Source organism: Miniopterus schreibersii (assembly GCF_964146895.1).
Source record: "Miniopterus schreibersii genome assembly, chromosome: 13".
NCBI lineage: Eukaryota > Metazoa > Chordata > Mammalia > Chiroptera > Miniopteridae > Miniopterus > Miniopterus schreibersii.
In genome coordinates, this window is record NC_138113.1 from 18,251,536 (window position 1) to 18,266,930 (window position 15,395).

General features: G+C 44.7%; 1 protein-coding gene across 3 annotated transcripts in view; it reads right to left on the minus strand.

The window, feature by feature from the left end:
* The window catches only part of SOS1 (SOS Ras/Rac guanine nucleotide exchange factor 1), a 106,677-nt gene extending 92,981 nt beyond the window's left edge, over nt 1-13,696 (minus strand). For all 3 annotated transcript variants that reach the window (XM_081157096.1, XM_081157095.1, XM_081157094.1), the window contains exon 1: nt 13,327-13,696. In XM_081157096.1, the coding sequence (XP_081013222.1) occupies nt 13,327-13,413 (87 nt within the window). In that variant the 5' untranslated portion in view covers nt 13,414-13,696. The remainder of the gene's footprint in view (nt 1-13,326) is intronic.
* Nucleotides 13,697-15,395: the final 1,699 nt, after the last annotated feature.

The following is a 15,395-nucleotide window of genomic DNA, read 5'->3' on the forward strand; positions in this document are numbered from 1 at the left end:
ATAAATATTGTATGATTCCACTTATAAAAAATATATAGAATAGCCAAATTCGTAGAGACAGAAAGTAGATTAGAGGTTACTAGGGACTGGGGGAGGAGGAAGTGAGGAGTTATTACTTAATGTGTACAGAGTTTCTGTTTGGGGTGATGAAAAACTTTTAGTGGTGATGGCTGCACAACACTGAATGTAGTTACTGGCACTGAATTTAATATACTTAAAAATAGCTATATTTTGGTAAAATAAGATATTTTACCACAATAAAAAAAATTTTAAAGAGTTATTCAATATATGTACAGAAATCAGAATCCTACCCAAATTTTTACACAAAATATCTGCATGTAATTATCAGGGCAATCCATTACAAATTATTGGAACATACAGAGAAATCAACTTATGTGCAAATGGGTTAGATTATAAGTAAAATAGAAAATGGGATTTGTCTATATAGAAAAGAAAAACTCTGTTTCAGCAATTATAAAATAACTGAAATTTAAGTTAGCTTATTACAAAAAGTCTGCTAATTAAAAATAACTTTTTAAAAAAACCTCGACTTGTTTTATTATTTATTTTTAACCCTGAACCAAACAATATGAGGACTGATCCCATTTGCAATTGGGATGCTTTAACACACATGAGCAGATCACTTTTTTTTTTTTTTTTTTATCACCAGATGTCTAAGTTTCATAAAAACAACAATTATGTTTTTAATTGTATAGCCATAATGCTTGCCATATAATAAGTGCTCAACAAATTTAGTTGAGCTTTTATTAAATGCTTGCCATTTTAATAAGTGCTCAACAAATAAAACCAAACCAGTCAAAATCAGCAGGAAAGCAGCATTAAAGAAACTCTTTCAAAATCATCTTCTTGTTACAGTTTAAAAATGTCTTTAAAAATATCTGAGAAATTCAAGGGCCATAATACCAAAACTTTAAATTAGTTATTTTCTCTGATGTATATCCCATCCTCAACTCCAAAGGGAAGGTTGCCAGAGTTTGACTTTATGAGAATTTCATTTACTGATTTGTTTTCACTTGCCTTGGAGGTAGCCCAGCCTAAAAAGGAAAGTCAACAAGCAGTCAGTCATCTTTATGGCCGGATGCCTGGACTACTCAGGGTACTACTGAAATGCTTAAAGTGTTCCTGATACATTAGTTCATATAGTAATAATATGGGTATCATTTGCATTTTCTTTTGTCTTTATTGCTTTGTTTGTGGTTTCATACAAAGGTTTAATTATAAAATAAACTTCAATATGAAACTCAAACTTTATTTGATAACTACTAAAGCAAACTGTGTACTATTACTATCAATAATTAACTTTGACTTTTAGAACTTACCCTAAGATATATTTTTTTAATATAAGGGATTTGGGGAGAACAAATTACCCACTTTAAATGAATAATTTCAATTATTCTGAATCAGGCAATTTACAGCCAGAAATGACCCTCGCTGGCTATGAGAAGGAGCCTCTCAGATCTCTGACTACAGAGGGTCCCAGCTGGTGCATTCTGAAATCCATCACGTGTTTGTGTGGAGGCCATGCTTCTCACCGGCTGCTCCCAGTCAATGGCTGAGTACAGCAGGCATACATACTAAAGCAGGCATACATACTAAAGCAGGCATACACACTAAAGCAGGCATACACACTAAAGCAGGCCTATCCTGGGAGTTGAGGAATTCCTGTGACAGGCAACTTTCACTCAAGGACTTCCTGAGGTCTGGTGAACTTTTCTTAGAACTGCACAGCAGTGTAAGACACTTTCACCCAAAGTTCCTTCCTTCCTCACCTCTTTCCTTCACTTAGAGTCAGACTTGCACCACAGTCTGAGGACTCTCCTGACCTCCACCCTCATTTTCTCTCACAAGCACTTCTAACAAATTTCTTGCATGCTTGATCCCATCTTGGCATCTGCTTCTCCTTTGAAGTATACTTTTTAAAAAATCTGGCCATTTTAAATGAATCATTGCTAACATATATACATTTGCTTCCCTATTTGCTAAAATAAAATACACTGAACATGACAATTCCAATGCCTTTTGACTGGCGAAGACCTCAACTAAGTCCTACCTAACTCCATACATTAGTATTCTTGAGGGGATAGACTCAGAACCACAGGCAATTGAACAAATATGTACTGAACACTTGCTATACATGAGAAATATGCTAAGCATTATAGGGTATACAAAGATGAGTAGGAACCTATTCTTGCCCTCGAGTAACTCCCAATATAGAGGAGAGAAACCACATATACAAACAAACCTAAGTGCTAAAATTGAGGTATAAAGTATTAAGGAAATTAAGAAATTCATTTTACTTAGGGAATGGAGTTGTAGAAAGTCTTTGCAGAGGAGATGGCACTTGAAATGTACTTTGAAAGACTTTCAGTTTATTCCTGCCCCTAATTAACAACAATCCAACAAAGATGCCTTCCATGCTTGCCATACTTAGCTACTCCCAAAGTGTAACTCTATCCTATCACAATTCTCTCTCAAACTCTTTCCCAGAGTACTGATGGTTTCTTGGTTCCCCTCCTGGCATGCCCCTCTCCCAGGGTTCCCTTTCATCACCATTACAACTTAGACTTCTAAGCCAGAAACCTGGGAATCAGCTTTGACTCCTCTCTCTCACTACCTGTCATTCAATCACCAATCTACTCCCAATTCTAAATCTATCCACTTTTCTCTATTCCCACAGCTAATGCCCTAGTCAAGACCACCATTATTCCTTCTGTGAACTGCTGAAAAAGTCTCCTAACTGGCCTTCTTGCCTACAGTTCTGCTGCCACTGAATCCATGCTCTACAGAGCAGACGGTGACCCTTCAAAATTCACATATAATTGCCAGTACCCTGCTTAAAACCCTTTGGTGGTTCTCTACTGCTCACAAGACAAAATGCAGTAACTTGGTTCACAAGATCTGGCCCCACATTCCAGACTCCAGCTATACAGGACTCTTAAAATGATGACCTCCTCTTGGACTCCAAGCCACCACAAATCCTTGGAATACACTTCCTCCTGATCCTTACCTGACTAATTCCCACTTCTACTTACAATGTCACTTTCATCACTCCCAAATATAAACACACATGGATAGTCTCCTAACTTCCTATTGCCACCCCAAGACCTAATTACTTCTCTGTCCTTTCCTTTAGGATCTCCCTTTCCATTAACTACTGCTTTTAGAATTCTTACTTTTTTAGTGCAGAACTTTTTCTTTTCTTTTTTTTTCTTTTTCTTTTTTTTAAAGATCTTTATTGATTTCAGAGAAAGGAAAGGAGGGGGAGAGAGAGAGACAGAAACATCAATGATGAGAGAGTCATTGATAGAGCCCGCAATCCGGGCATGTGCTCTGACCGGGAATCGAACCGCGATCTCCTGGATCCTAGGTAGATGCTCAACCGCTGAGCCATGCCCGGCCGGGCCAGAACGTTTTTTTCAAATGTAATCTTATGCAGAGCACCAATATGTAAAAGGGCTGAGCTTCTCAGCTTCAAGCAAGAGATTTGAAGCCCTCTTCATTCAGCCACCTTCTCTCCTACAGCACTTCTTCCCTGAAACCTAAGGTGCAAGACCATCAGGGCACCATTTTACTGTATTATACTGCCTACTCAAAGGAAGCAACACAGTATAAAGAGCTGTTTTTAAAGCTAGACAGACTTAGGTTCAAATCCTAATTCTACTCCTTATAAGATGTTGAGCAATTTGCCTCTCAGGATCCATTTCATTAGCTGTAAAATTCAGCTGTACAAATTATCACCTTGAAAAGTCAATGGGTAGAACAGAGAGAAGGAAGTAAACTACCAAGCAAAGTGACTAGCATACTGCCACACAGCAGGAACTCAATAAATTACTACCTGCTATGGTTTATCCAGGAAATGTAAAGTTGTTTTAACATTCAAAATTCCATCAATGTAATTACTATATTGATAAAATAAAGGAGAAAAACATTATCATCATTTTAACAGAAAAATCATTTGACAAAATTCAAATCCATTTATGATTTTTAAAAACTCTAAAACTCTCAGAAAACTAAAAATGGAAGGGGAAATCCTCAATCTGATAAAGGGCACCAATGAAAACTAACAACTAACATCACACTTAGTAGTGAAATAAGACGTTTTTTCCCTTAAGAATGGGAACATGGTAAAGATGACCACTTGTATTGGAGATCCTAGGCAGTAAAATAAGGCAAGAAAAATAAATAAATAAATAGGCTATTTGCAGATGACATAATTATGTAAAAATAAAAAATTCTATGGCCCAGCCGGGCGTGACTCAGCGGTTGAGCATCGACCTAGGATCCGGGAGATCCGGGTGCGGTTCCCAGTCAGGGCACATGCCTGGGTTGTGGGCTAGGCAGCCGATCAATGACTCTCTCATCATTGATGCTCCTATCTCTCTCTCTCTCCCCCTCCTTTCCTCTCTCTGAAATCAATAAAGATATGTTAAAAAAAAAAAAATTCTATGGACTTTATAAAACAACTACCAGCAAGGTCAAAGAACACAAGTTCGATATACAAAAACTGGCTGTATACTTATGTACTCATATCAAACAATTAGAAAATAAATTTTTAAAACAATTTGCAGTAGCATCAAAAAACAAAATACTTAGGATTAAACTTAACCAAAGATACATAAGACTTTTACACTAAAAACCACAGGGTTGCTGAGAGAAATTAAAAAGTCTAAATAGCCCTGGCTGGTGTTCCTCAGTGGTTAGAGCATCGGCCCCCACACAGGAAAGTCTCAGGTTTGATTCCCGGTCAAGGGCATCTATGGGGGTTGTGGGTTTGCTCCTAGCCCCAGGTCAGGGCACCTGCAGGAGGCAATCAGTCAATGTCTCTCTCTCACATCAATGTTCCTGTTTCTCTCTCTCTCTTTCTCTCTCTCTCCCCCCTCACCCCCCTCCCACTCTCTCTGAAAAGCAATGGAAAAAATATCCTCATGTGAGGATTAAAAAAAAAAAAATAGTCTAAATAAATGGAGAGATATACAATGTTCATGGATCCAAAGATTTAATATTATTAAGATGTTAATTCTCCCTAGTGATCTATCTATAGATTTAATGCAATCACAATCAAAATCTCACCAAGATTTTTTTGGTAGAAATTGACAGGCTGGTTCAAAATTTATATTGAAATGCAAAATCCAGAAACACTAAAAAATATTTTAAAAGAACAAAATTAGAATACTTACACTACCTAAGATTTACTATAAAACTACAGTATCCAATAGTGTGGTATTGGAGTACAGATAAATAAATAGATCAGTGGAATAAAATGGAGGGCCTAGAAATAACACATTTAAATACATATTTACATAAATAAATATTACATATATTGACTTAATTTTCACAAAATCTTATTAATACAATCCAAGAGGGAAAGTCTCTTCAACAACTACTAAAATAACTACATATCAGCATTAAAAAATGAATCTAAATTTCTACCTCATATTATACACAACAATTAATTTGAAATGGAGGGATTATGTAAGATAAAACTGTAAAGCTTTTAGAAAACATCATTAGGAGAATAACTTCATAACTTGATGGCAGGCAAGGGGTTCTTGGACACAGAGAGCAATAACCTTAAAAGAGAAAAACCTGATCAATTTGATCAATATTAAAAACTTCTACTCATCAAAAAAACAAAACAAAACACCATTAGGAAAATGAACAGCGAGACCAGAGTGGTTCGGTTGGCTGAGTGTTGTCCTGTGCACTGAAAGGTTGCCAGTTCGATTCCTGGTCAGGGCACATACCTGGGTTTCAGGTTCAATCCCCAGCTGGGGCATGTACAGAAGGCAACCAATTGACGTTTCTCTCTCTTTCTCTTTCTCTTTCTCTCTCTCTCCCTCCCTCCCTTCCTTTCTCTCTCTAAGCGTGTCCTCAAATGAAGATTAAAAAAAATTTTTTTAAGAAAAATGAACAGACAAGCCACATGCTAGAATAAAATATTTTCCTGATAAAGGATAGTTATCCAGGATATATAACTCAATACTAGTTGTAAATACTCTTACAACTAAATACTAAAAAGAAATAACAACTCAATTTTTAAAATGTGTAACAGATTTATGCAGATACTGCCCAAAGGAAGATACACGAATGATCAGTAAGAACATGAATAAGGCTCAGTGGGTAGAGCATCAGTCCACGGACTGAAGGGTCATGGGTTCAATTATGGTCAAGGGCATATACCTTAGTTGCACTGGGGCACATGTGGGAGGCAACCAATCCATCTCACATTGATGTTTCTCTCTCTCTCTGTCTCTCCCCCTCCTTTCCACTCTCTAAAAATCAATGGAAAAAATATCCTCAGGTGAGGATTAACAACAACAACAAAAAGGACATGAATAAGTAAGTGTTCAATGTCATCAGGATAATGCAAAATAAAACCACAATGAGCTACACTACATACATCACAGCAACTAAAACTAAACTAATAACACCAAATATTGGTAAGGATGTGGAACAACTGGAACTCTCATACATTGTTGGTAGGAATGCAAAATGGGTACAACCACTTTGAGAAAAGGTCTGGCAGTTTCTTATAAAACGAAATAGACACTCCATGCGACATTTCTCCTGGTATTTACCCAAGAAAAATGAAAACAACTGTCTACAAAAGAAAAATACTTGTATAAGAATATTCAAGGCAGCTTTACTCATAACAGCCCCAAACTGGAAACCTCCCAGGTAACCATCTACTTGATAAATGACTGACATTCATATGATAGAAAAAAGAACTGAATTCTTGATAAACACAACCTCAAAAGCCTTACCAAAAATATATACTGTATGATTCTATTTATATGACCTAGAATAGATAAATCTATGGCAGGATGATAAAAGATCAGAACAGCATTTGCTTCTGGGAGGTGGGGGTAGGGAATGACTAACATGAAGGAAATGTCCCAAGTGATAGTAATGTTTGATATCTTGGTAGAGGCTTGGGTTGCACTGAATTTTAAAAACTCATTAAATGGTAAAATTAACTTTTGTATATCCCAATGTATATAAATTTTACCTAGTAAAAAGAACCATAAACAAATACTGAACTCCAGTTAATTACATGAATGCTGAAATGTTAGGAGTAAAGTATACTGATGTCTGCAACTTACTTTGAAATGCATCAAAACATAAGATGGATTGGTGGATGGATAGAGGGATGGATAAGCATGTGATAAAGCAAACACAGTAAAATATAAATTATAGAATCTATGTAATGGGTATACTGTATATGTGTTTACAAATCTTTCAACTTTTCTGCATATTTAAATTTTTCATAAAATATTGAGTAAAAAACTTGGCTACAAGACAAAAATATTTTTAAATGAAGGGCATTTTTTTTTTGTATTCTATCTACAGCTATAATAAAAAATACATTATGGGAGTGGGGAGTAGCTGCCACTTTTGTTATTATTTGGTTAAAGCATCCTCACTGCTGTGAGTTCTGGACCTCCCTGCTACTGCTGGAACAGTCTCCCTCTCTACTGCGATATATACATAATCCCTGTGGACTTCATCATCATCCAGGTACGCAACTCATCATTCCATACACCAACTTCAGAGCTTCTGATTATCTGATCTCCTTCACCTCTGGAATCTTTAAAATACAATCATCATCATCTCTCACCATAGTCCCCTATCTGCTGCCATTACCCTCCTCTTCCAATTTATCAGATTTTTAGCCTGGCCTGCATGGATCAGTGGACCTATGGTCCAGAAGATCTTTGTTCGATTCCCAGTCAGGGCACATGCCCAGGTTTGAGGGTTGTGGGCTTGATCCTGGCGTGCAGAGGCAGCTGATCAATGACTCTCATCATTGATGTTTCTCTCTCTCCCCTCCCCTCTCTGAAGTCAATAAAAACATATTAAAAAAGAAAAAGATTTTTAGTCCCTACTGCAGTCACCTCCAACCAACTATCCCTCTCTACCCATTAACTAATGAGTGCTGCTAGAGGAAAATCTCACAACTATGAGACCAATGAATTCTACTCCAAATTTATGGTCTCCACCCTCCACACTGCTCAGCAGTTCCTTTCTACTTCACTGGCTGGCTCCTTCTGCACAATCCAGAGCAGCAATTCCAAAATTTTATCATGCTTCTTAAACTCCTTACTCATTTCTCTTCGCTCTATGTAAAGAATCTTTCCTTTCATTTCATCATGAAAATAGAGGCTACCTAGCATGAACTCCCTGCTCTTCAACCTACAAACCCATCTTTATCTCTTTCCCTCCCATTTCAGAAGAACTGATGTCATCACCCTTGCCAGAGGTAGCATAATATTGTGTTTAAAAATGCAGACTCTGTGACCAAATTACCCTTTCCAAACCTCAGTTTCCTCTCTTGTAAAATGGAGGCAATAATGGTATCCTATGAGAATCAGAGAACATGTGAGGCACTTAAAATAGTACAGCAAATAGTTTGAGGCAAATTTCACGCTTGTGTTCCTGAGCTCATCCCCCCCTTGTTCAGTATTTCACCAGCATCTTCCATCAGCTCCTTCCCCAAAGGCTCCTAACATACACCAGTTTCTCTCACCTTCAAATAAAAACACAAGCGTCTTCCCCAACCTTGAAGCCCCTTCTTGCCACAGAAGTCTCTCTTTTCCCTTCATTTCCAAGCTTCTAGAAACAGTAATCTGAAAAATGCCATCTGTCCTTGCTATTCCTTTTCCATGCTCTTCCACCTCCTACCCTCACACTGAAACTGCTAGAACATAAGTGACCCTTTAGCTGTCAAGTCTAAGTTTTCAGGTACCTCATTTGACTTTTCTGCAGCTCACAGGTTAATGACTCTTCTTGAAACTCTTTTCTTTCTCAGCCTTTCAGACCCTAGAGGCTCACTCTTTCCCCTTGACTCCTTCCTTCCTAACCTCCTCCGCTCCCCCCACACACTGGTACACGCTCTTCCCCGAGTTCTAATGCCAGACCTATTTCAGTCCTACTTCTAATCATTTTCGTGGGTGGCCTCATCTACTTTTTTAAACACCTTATTTGAAGAACAATTTACATGCAATAAATTGCATATATCTGAGCTGTACAATCTGTTAAATTTTAACATAGGTAGATACCCCTGAAACTATTGGCGCAATTCAAGACAAATGAGCATAAAAGCTTCCCCTCTAAAACAACTACTAACCTGCTTTTTCTCATGGTAGATTAGTTTGCATTTTCTAGAATTTTATATAAATAGAATTAAACAGTATACACTCTTTTTTGTCTGGCTTCTTTCATTCAACTTAATTATTTTGACGTCCAGTCATGTTGTCATGTGTGTCAGTGTTTCATTCTCTCTATTGCTGAACTGTATTCCAATATTTGTTTATTCATTCACCTGTATGAACATTTGGGTTGTTTCCAACTTTTTTGCTGAACAGAGCTGCCATGAACATTTATGTGTAAGCCTCCATATGCATGTATTCTTGTGGCTTTATGTACACACCTAGAAGTCCCAAATCTGATTCGCCAGGTACTGACAACCAACTCCCAGTTCAACAACTCCACCTGGATAACCCGAAAGGACTTTCAAATCAGCATGTCCACAGCTCATCTTGTTAGGCCATTCTCTCCACCCCAACAACAGGTTTTCCTCCTACATTCTCTCTCCTGACTGAAGGCACTCAAACCAAAAGCTTAAGACTCTTTCTGCTCTCCTGACACTTCCCCCAGTCACTCCATGAGTTACTAGGTCCTGTAATTCTGCCTTTTAAACATCTCAAATGAAATTCATCCCATTTCCACCCCAGTTCAAATGCACTCTTGGTTCAAAGGCACATCGTTTCTTGGCTGAACTAGTAAACTGCTCCTTACCTAGGGTCTCCTTCTTCTCCAATCTACTTTGTATTCTATGGCCAAAGAGAATTTTCTGAAATTCAAATCTGATGTTACTCCCCTATTTAAAATTCCTCAGTGACTTCCATCCCCTCAAGATAAAATTCAAACTCCTCAGCTTAACAAACAAAACATTCTCTATAATCAGTTTCCTCTCCAAAGTCATCCTCTGCAACTTCCTATCACGTTCTAACTTTGTCATTTCTGGATGATGTCATTTACCTTTTTATTCTTAGTTCTGAAAGCAATGCTTGGTCTGTAGTAGGCATGATACAGTTGTGCAATAAATAAGACAGAACTTAGACTGGTAATGTGGCAAGACATTCTGGGCGTATTCAGGAAAAGTAGTAGCCCAGATTGGCTGAAGCATAAAGAAAAGATTACGGTAGGTAACCCAGTCAGAAAAGCAGGATGAAGCCAGGTCATCTATCACCACTGATTCCATGCTGAAGAATGTGTGCTTCGTCCTACGCTCTCAAAAGACATCGATGGTTCTGAACAACAGGGTGACATGTTCAGAAGTGCACTACAACTTCTGAAATTTGAAAAACAGATAAAGGTGATGTGAGAAGCAGTGACCTAAGGTAAGAGGCTGTCCCAGGAGTCTGGGGGAGGGAACTCAGAACGGGTCAGAAGAACACAAAGGGGAATGAACCTGCAGGCTCTGCCTGGGTGTGGGCAGGACACAGAGAGAGCTCAGAGACGACCCCAGAGTTCTGAACCATTCACATAAAATAATGCAGCCGTTAACCAAGAGGCCACAGTCTTCACGGCAGGTGGCAGGGATGGAGGTGATGGCATTAGTCTCCGGTATTCCCTCCCCACTCATTCAAATTCAACAGATGGAGGGTAAAATGAGGATTAAAGTATCGCCACTGCTCTTGCCCTGGCCGGGCGGCTGTCAGCTGGACTGTCATCCCATAAACCAGAAAGGTTTTGGGTTCGATGACTGGTCAGGGCACACACCTAGGTTGCACATTTGATCCCCAGTTGGGCAAGTACGGGAGACAACGGATCAATGTTCCTCTCTCACATCAATGCCTGTGTGTCTCTATCTCTGTCTCTCTCCCGTCCTCTCTCTCTAAAATCAATAACTATATCCTGGGGTGAGGAAATATATATATATATAATCATCCCTGTTCTCAAGGACCCTCCAGTCTAGTTGGGGAGGAATAAGGGCAGGGAAGACAATTATATAGGAACTTAAAATTCATTGTTAAGTGCTAGGCTAGGGTGCTAACAGAAAATAAAGACTTTCCAACTCAGTACTGAAGATTTAAGAAAATATCTGAAGTCAAATTAGTCCAGAAGGATGAGTAGTGTTAGGCCAGGACAAGGGCAATCCAGGTGAAGAGAATATTATGTCCAGAGAGCCTCAGGTAAGATAACAAGTTGGGCACATCTGCAAACAGTGCGGTAAGTCTAAAGAAGAGTCAGAGATATGGAGCCACAAGAAATGTCTAGAAGGCAGGTGACACTGCGGGTTCTGAGCCACCAAGAGCATATCCAGATGTAAAATATATTTTCAGCCTTGTCTTAGGAGGCACAGAATCATCGTTAGTAGATAAGACCTTAAATAAGAATTGGAAGGACCTTACGCTTGCCTAGATTGTGTACACGTCCACCTCCTCCCATCACTTCCACTGTCACCCAAGAATATCTCTGCTCAAAACTGGTTTATGTAAATAAGCAAAGAGGACTGGTGGGGACTGTGGTAAGTTGGAAACACTACACGCTATGTCTAAAAAGGGCAGCTACAGCAGTTGACTGCCTTGCTTGAACGCGGGCCCCCTGTGGAAAGAGCTTCCCATTCTTCATGAAAAGCTCAAAACTCAGATTTTATGTAATATATCCCATTTTTAAATATTGGCAACTAATTACATTAAAATTAAAATAACATGGTGCCAGCCAAACAAAATGCTTCTGTGGGCAGATTTCAGCAAGGGCCACCAGTGTGGGGTTGGGCCTGGCCGCCAGCTCCCACAATGCTTTCTTCACTCCTTCATAGGCCCTGGGCTGATAGGGTGTCTTGGTGGTTCCCCTGGGATAAGCGCTGCTTGCTTCTAAACAAAACAGCCCCAAACTGATGGTGTTTTATGAGTTCTTTTGTGTCTTTTTAACAGTTTTTCTGTCTCCTTCCCACCTTGGTCAGGATACCAATCAGCTCCAGCATCACTGAGACCTCTTTCTCACCTTCTATTATGAGCTAAGATGCCCTCTTGCAGGTAAAGCAAAGTAAATAGAGTGAGAGCTTGACAGGATTTCTAATGAATAAAGTATCTAAGGCATCTCTTTGGTTTTCTTGGAAAACAATTTCACAGAAATGTCTGCGACTAGTCAGACACCGGAGAGAAAAAGTCAGTAACTTATATCTGAAATACATGAGCAAATTCTGCTAACAAACCAAATAGTTTCCACTATAAGACACCAAGAGGGGGGTGGGGAGAACAGGGCAAAAGGGAAAGTAAAAGTTGCTGGCCTTTGAAAAATATCAGACACCTTTTAAGACATAGTTTTCAAAAGGATAAATGTTTAGAAAAGGTACAGCCATAATCTCAACTTTCAGGAGGAGTAAAAATACATCTTCACCAGAAAACATGAAACAATGAGCAACAAGAAACTGGGATTTAGAAAAAGGATTAAAAGAGTAAAGCAATTCCTGTATTTATAGAAAAGGCAAAAGGAAAACAAAAAATACTCTGGTTGTTTTTAATGTTCATTCAAACTAGTTTCTGATGTTTCAATGTGTTTAATGTTGCTTTAGAAGCTTTTAAAATGTATCAACATTTTCTAAAACATTTTAAAAGTACAGATCGTGTTATAACTTTAGCTAACAATGTGGCACACTTGAACAAACACAAAAAGGTTAAAATTTCTAACCCACAAAGCCAATGATAGTACCAAGATTTTTCAGACTTTAGAAGGAAAAGAATGGCATGTACACCCGCCCCTGTTCCTCGGAGTGGGGGATCCCCAATCGGGGCAATGAAGAGTGATTACAGAGGGTGAGCAAAACAGGCCACACTGCTGCTGGCAGGCGAGCTGTGCAGTTACTTAGAGCGAGCATTATGGCCAGAGCATTCTCCAGCCCACGAAAACCAACAGACTGGACACCCAGAGCCGGAGGCTGACAGCAGCTCCGGGGTTGAGGCCGAGGCGGCGGAAAAGTGGCCCGCTTTGACCTCCGCCGAAAACGGGGGCTCCTCCGACTCGGGCCTCTCAGCCAGGGGACGGCATTAACCTGTCAGGGATTTCAGTATCCGGACAAACTCTCCCCGGCGTCCTGCGGCCTTGCCACGCACCGGGTGAATGTCAACACCGAGCGCCGGCGAGAGTGGGGGGACCGCTCCGAGCGCGCCGTCCTCGCGGGGAGGCGGGGAGACCGGGAAGAAAGGCGGCCGCGCGCCCCGCCTCCCCAGCCCTCCGCCAGCCCCGGCCGGCGCCCTCTCGGGGGCTGCCGCGGGGAAGGGTCCCGCGCGCTCTCACCTTTTTCAGCGCGGGCACCAGCAGCCCCCGCCACTTGGGCGCGTTCTCCTCGCTGAAAAACTCGTACGGCAGCTGCTGCGCCTGCATGGTGCCCCCGGGGCGCCTCCGGGCGGGGAGGGGGCGGCGGCGGCCGGGCCCGGGAGCCGCGAGAGGGCGAGCTCGCCGCGCCGGACAGGGCCGCGGCCGCACCAGACGACCCGGCCCCCTCGGGGCGCCGCGCGACCGGGCTAGCCCAGGAGAGGCGGCTGGGGGGCGAGGCCCGCGCCCGGCCACCCACCCGACACAGGCACCAGCCGCGGAGAGCGAACGCAGCCCGGAGGCGGCGGCGGCGGCATCCCGCACCACCGCCCCGGGGCCGGGCCCCCACCCCTCCCCGGGCCGCCGGCGCCGCCCCGGGCTGCCCCCCGCCGCGGCCGCCGCCCGCCCGCCCGCCCGGGCTGCGTCCCCGGCCCGGCCTGGCCCCGCGGCGGCGCCGGCGGCTGGGGGAGGGCGTGTGGAGGGACGCTCCGGCCGCGGTGCCCGCTCAGCGCGGCCGGGACCGCGGAGCGCGAGCGACCCCGGGCGGGGCGGAGCTGGGGCCGGGGCCTGGCGGGGGAGGGGAGAGGCCCGAGGTCGTCGTCGCGGAGTCCGGCCGCCCTGAGGTGCCGCCGCGGCCCCGCCGCCGCCGGTGTAGCGCCGGAGCTTCCTACTAGCGAACTGAACCTGCTCGCTACTGAGCATGCGCCGCCGGGCAGGGCCGGTTCGCTCCGGGTTTTCCGGCTCCCGGCGCAGGAGGAGGGACGCGGGCGAGGGAGGGCGCCCCGCCAGGCCCGAGTGCGCCCCGGGGGCTGCCGGGGGAGGCGAGCGCCCGGGAAGTCGCGCCCTGGGCCGAGGGGCCTGCGGGTGGGGGTGGGGTGGGGGAGTTGGGGGAAGCCCCCCGCGGGGTGCTCGGGCCGCGGGGGATGCCACCCCGCTCGCGGAGCCCCCGAGCGTCCCCTTCGGAAAGGGGACGGGTGTGTGCGTGTACTTTGCTCCCGAACACGCAGATAAGGGCTGCCCGGAGCACGCCGCGTATAGTAAACAGACGGGACAAAAGACCGGCGGCTCGCTCGCGAAACCTGCTCGGTGCTGGCGAGATAACACCCGCGGCGCGGCGCTTGCCGTCGGCCTTCGCACAGCGCCGAGGGTAAAGCGTGTAGCGTGACACTGACGCGCAGCGCGGCCGCCTCCGACCCCTTCAGGTCTGAGCGCCAGCAGCCGCTCAGCTGCGGTGGAAACCGAGGGCAGGGCCGCAGCCCGCTCCGGGCCTCGGGCGGGCAGGTCCCTTACCGCCCCCTCGGGGACGTGGCCGACCCCCGGGGGCGTGGAGGTTTGTGGAATGGAGGCGCGTGCTGTGCAGACTGCTCCGCCACCGTCCCAGGGATGCCGGCGTTTGTTTCCTGGAGTGTGGCCGGCGGGTTGCCGGTTACCAGGAAGCGCGGCGGGAGGATCGTCTCCTCGAGTCCTCGTCGCCACCTCATCGCTTTCGTGCTCTCGGGTGAGAAGACGGCTCGGGCCCGCGTGGGGCGCAGCGGCGGCCGTGCCCGGCTCCGCCCGGGACCCCCGGGGTCGCCGAGACCGGGAGGGTTCACGTGGTGGCTTTACAGCCCCGCGGGGCCTCCTGGAGGAGCTCCGACAGCCTGGCGTCCTTTCCTGTCCACGTGCACCCACAGGGTTTGCATTAAAACCCCTCCACACTTCCGTAGCGCTCGGAATGACACTTTGAAAGTCATTCCCAAGTCCTCGGGCGGGCGCGGGAGGAGAGCCGCGGCCGCGGGGCGGGGCCCGGCCCGCACCTCGGGGCCCACGCGGGGGCCCACGCGGCGCGTCCCCGTGGTTCCGGGCGACTCAACGGGCGCCACGCTGCTGCCCCCAGGACTCCGTGGCTCCCCGTGATTCTTTTCCAGCGTCTCGCCACGGCCCGCGACGCCTGCGTGGGGCTCCGCTCGGCGGCCCCGGCCCCACGCGCCGGCCGCTCCCCCGCCCCGAGCCCCCTCGGCCCCTAACGGTCCCGCAGCTGGTGGCAGCGTCCCGCTCCCGAGGCCGCCTGT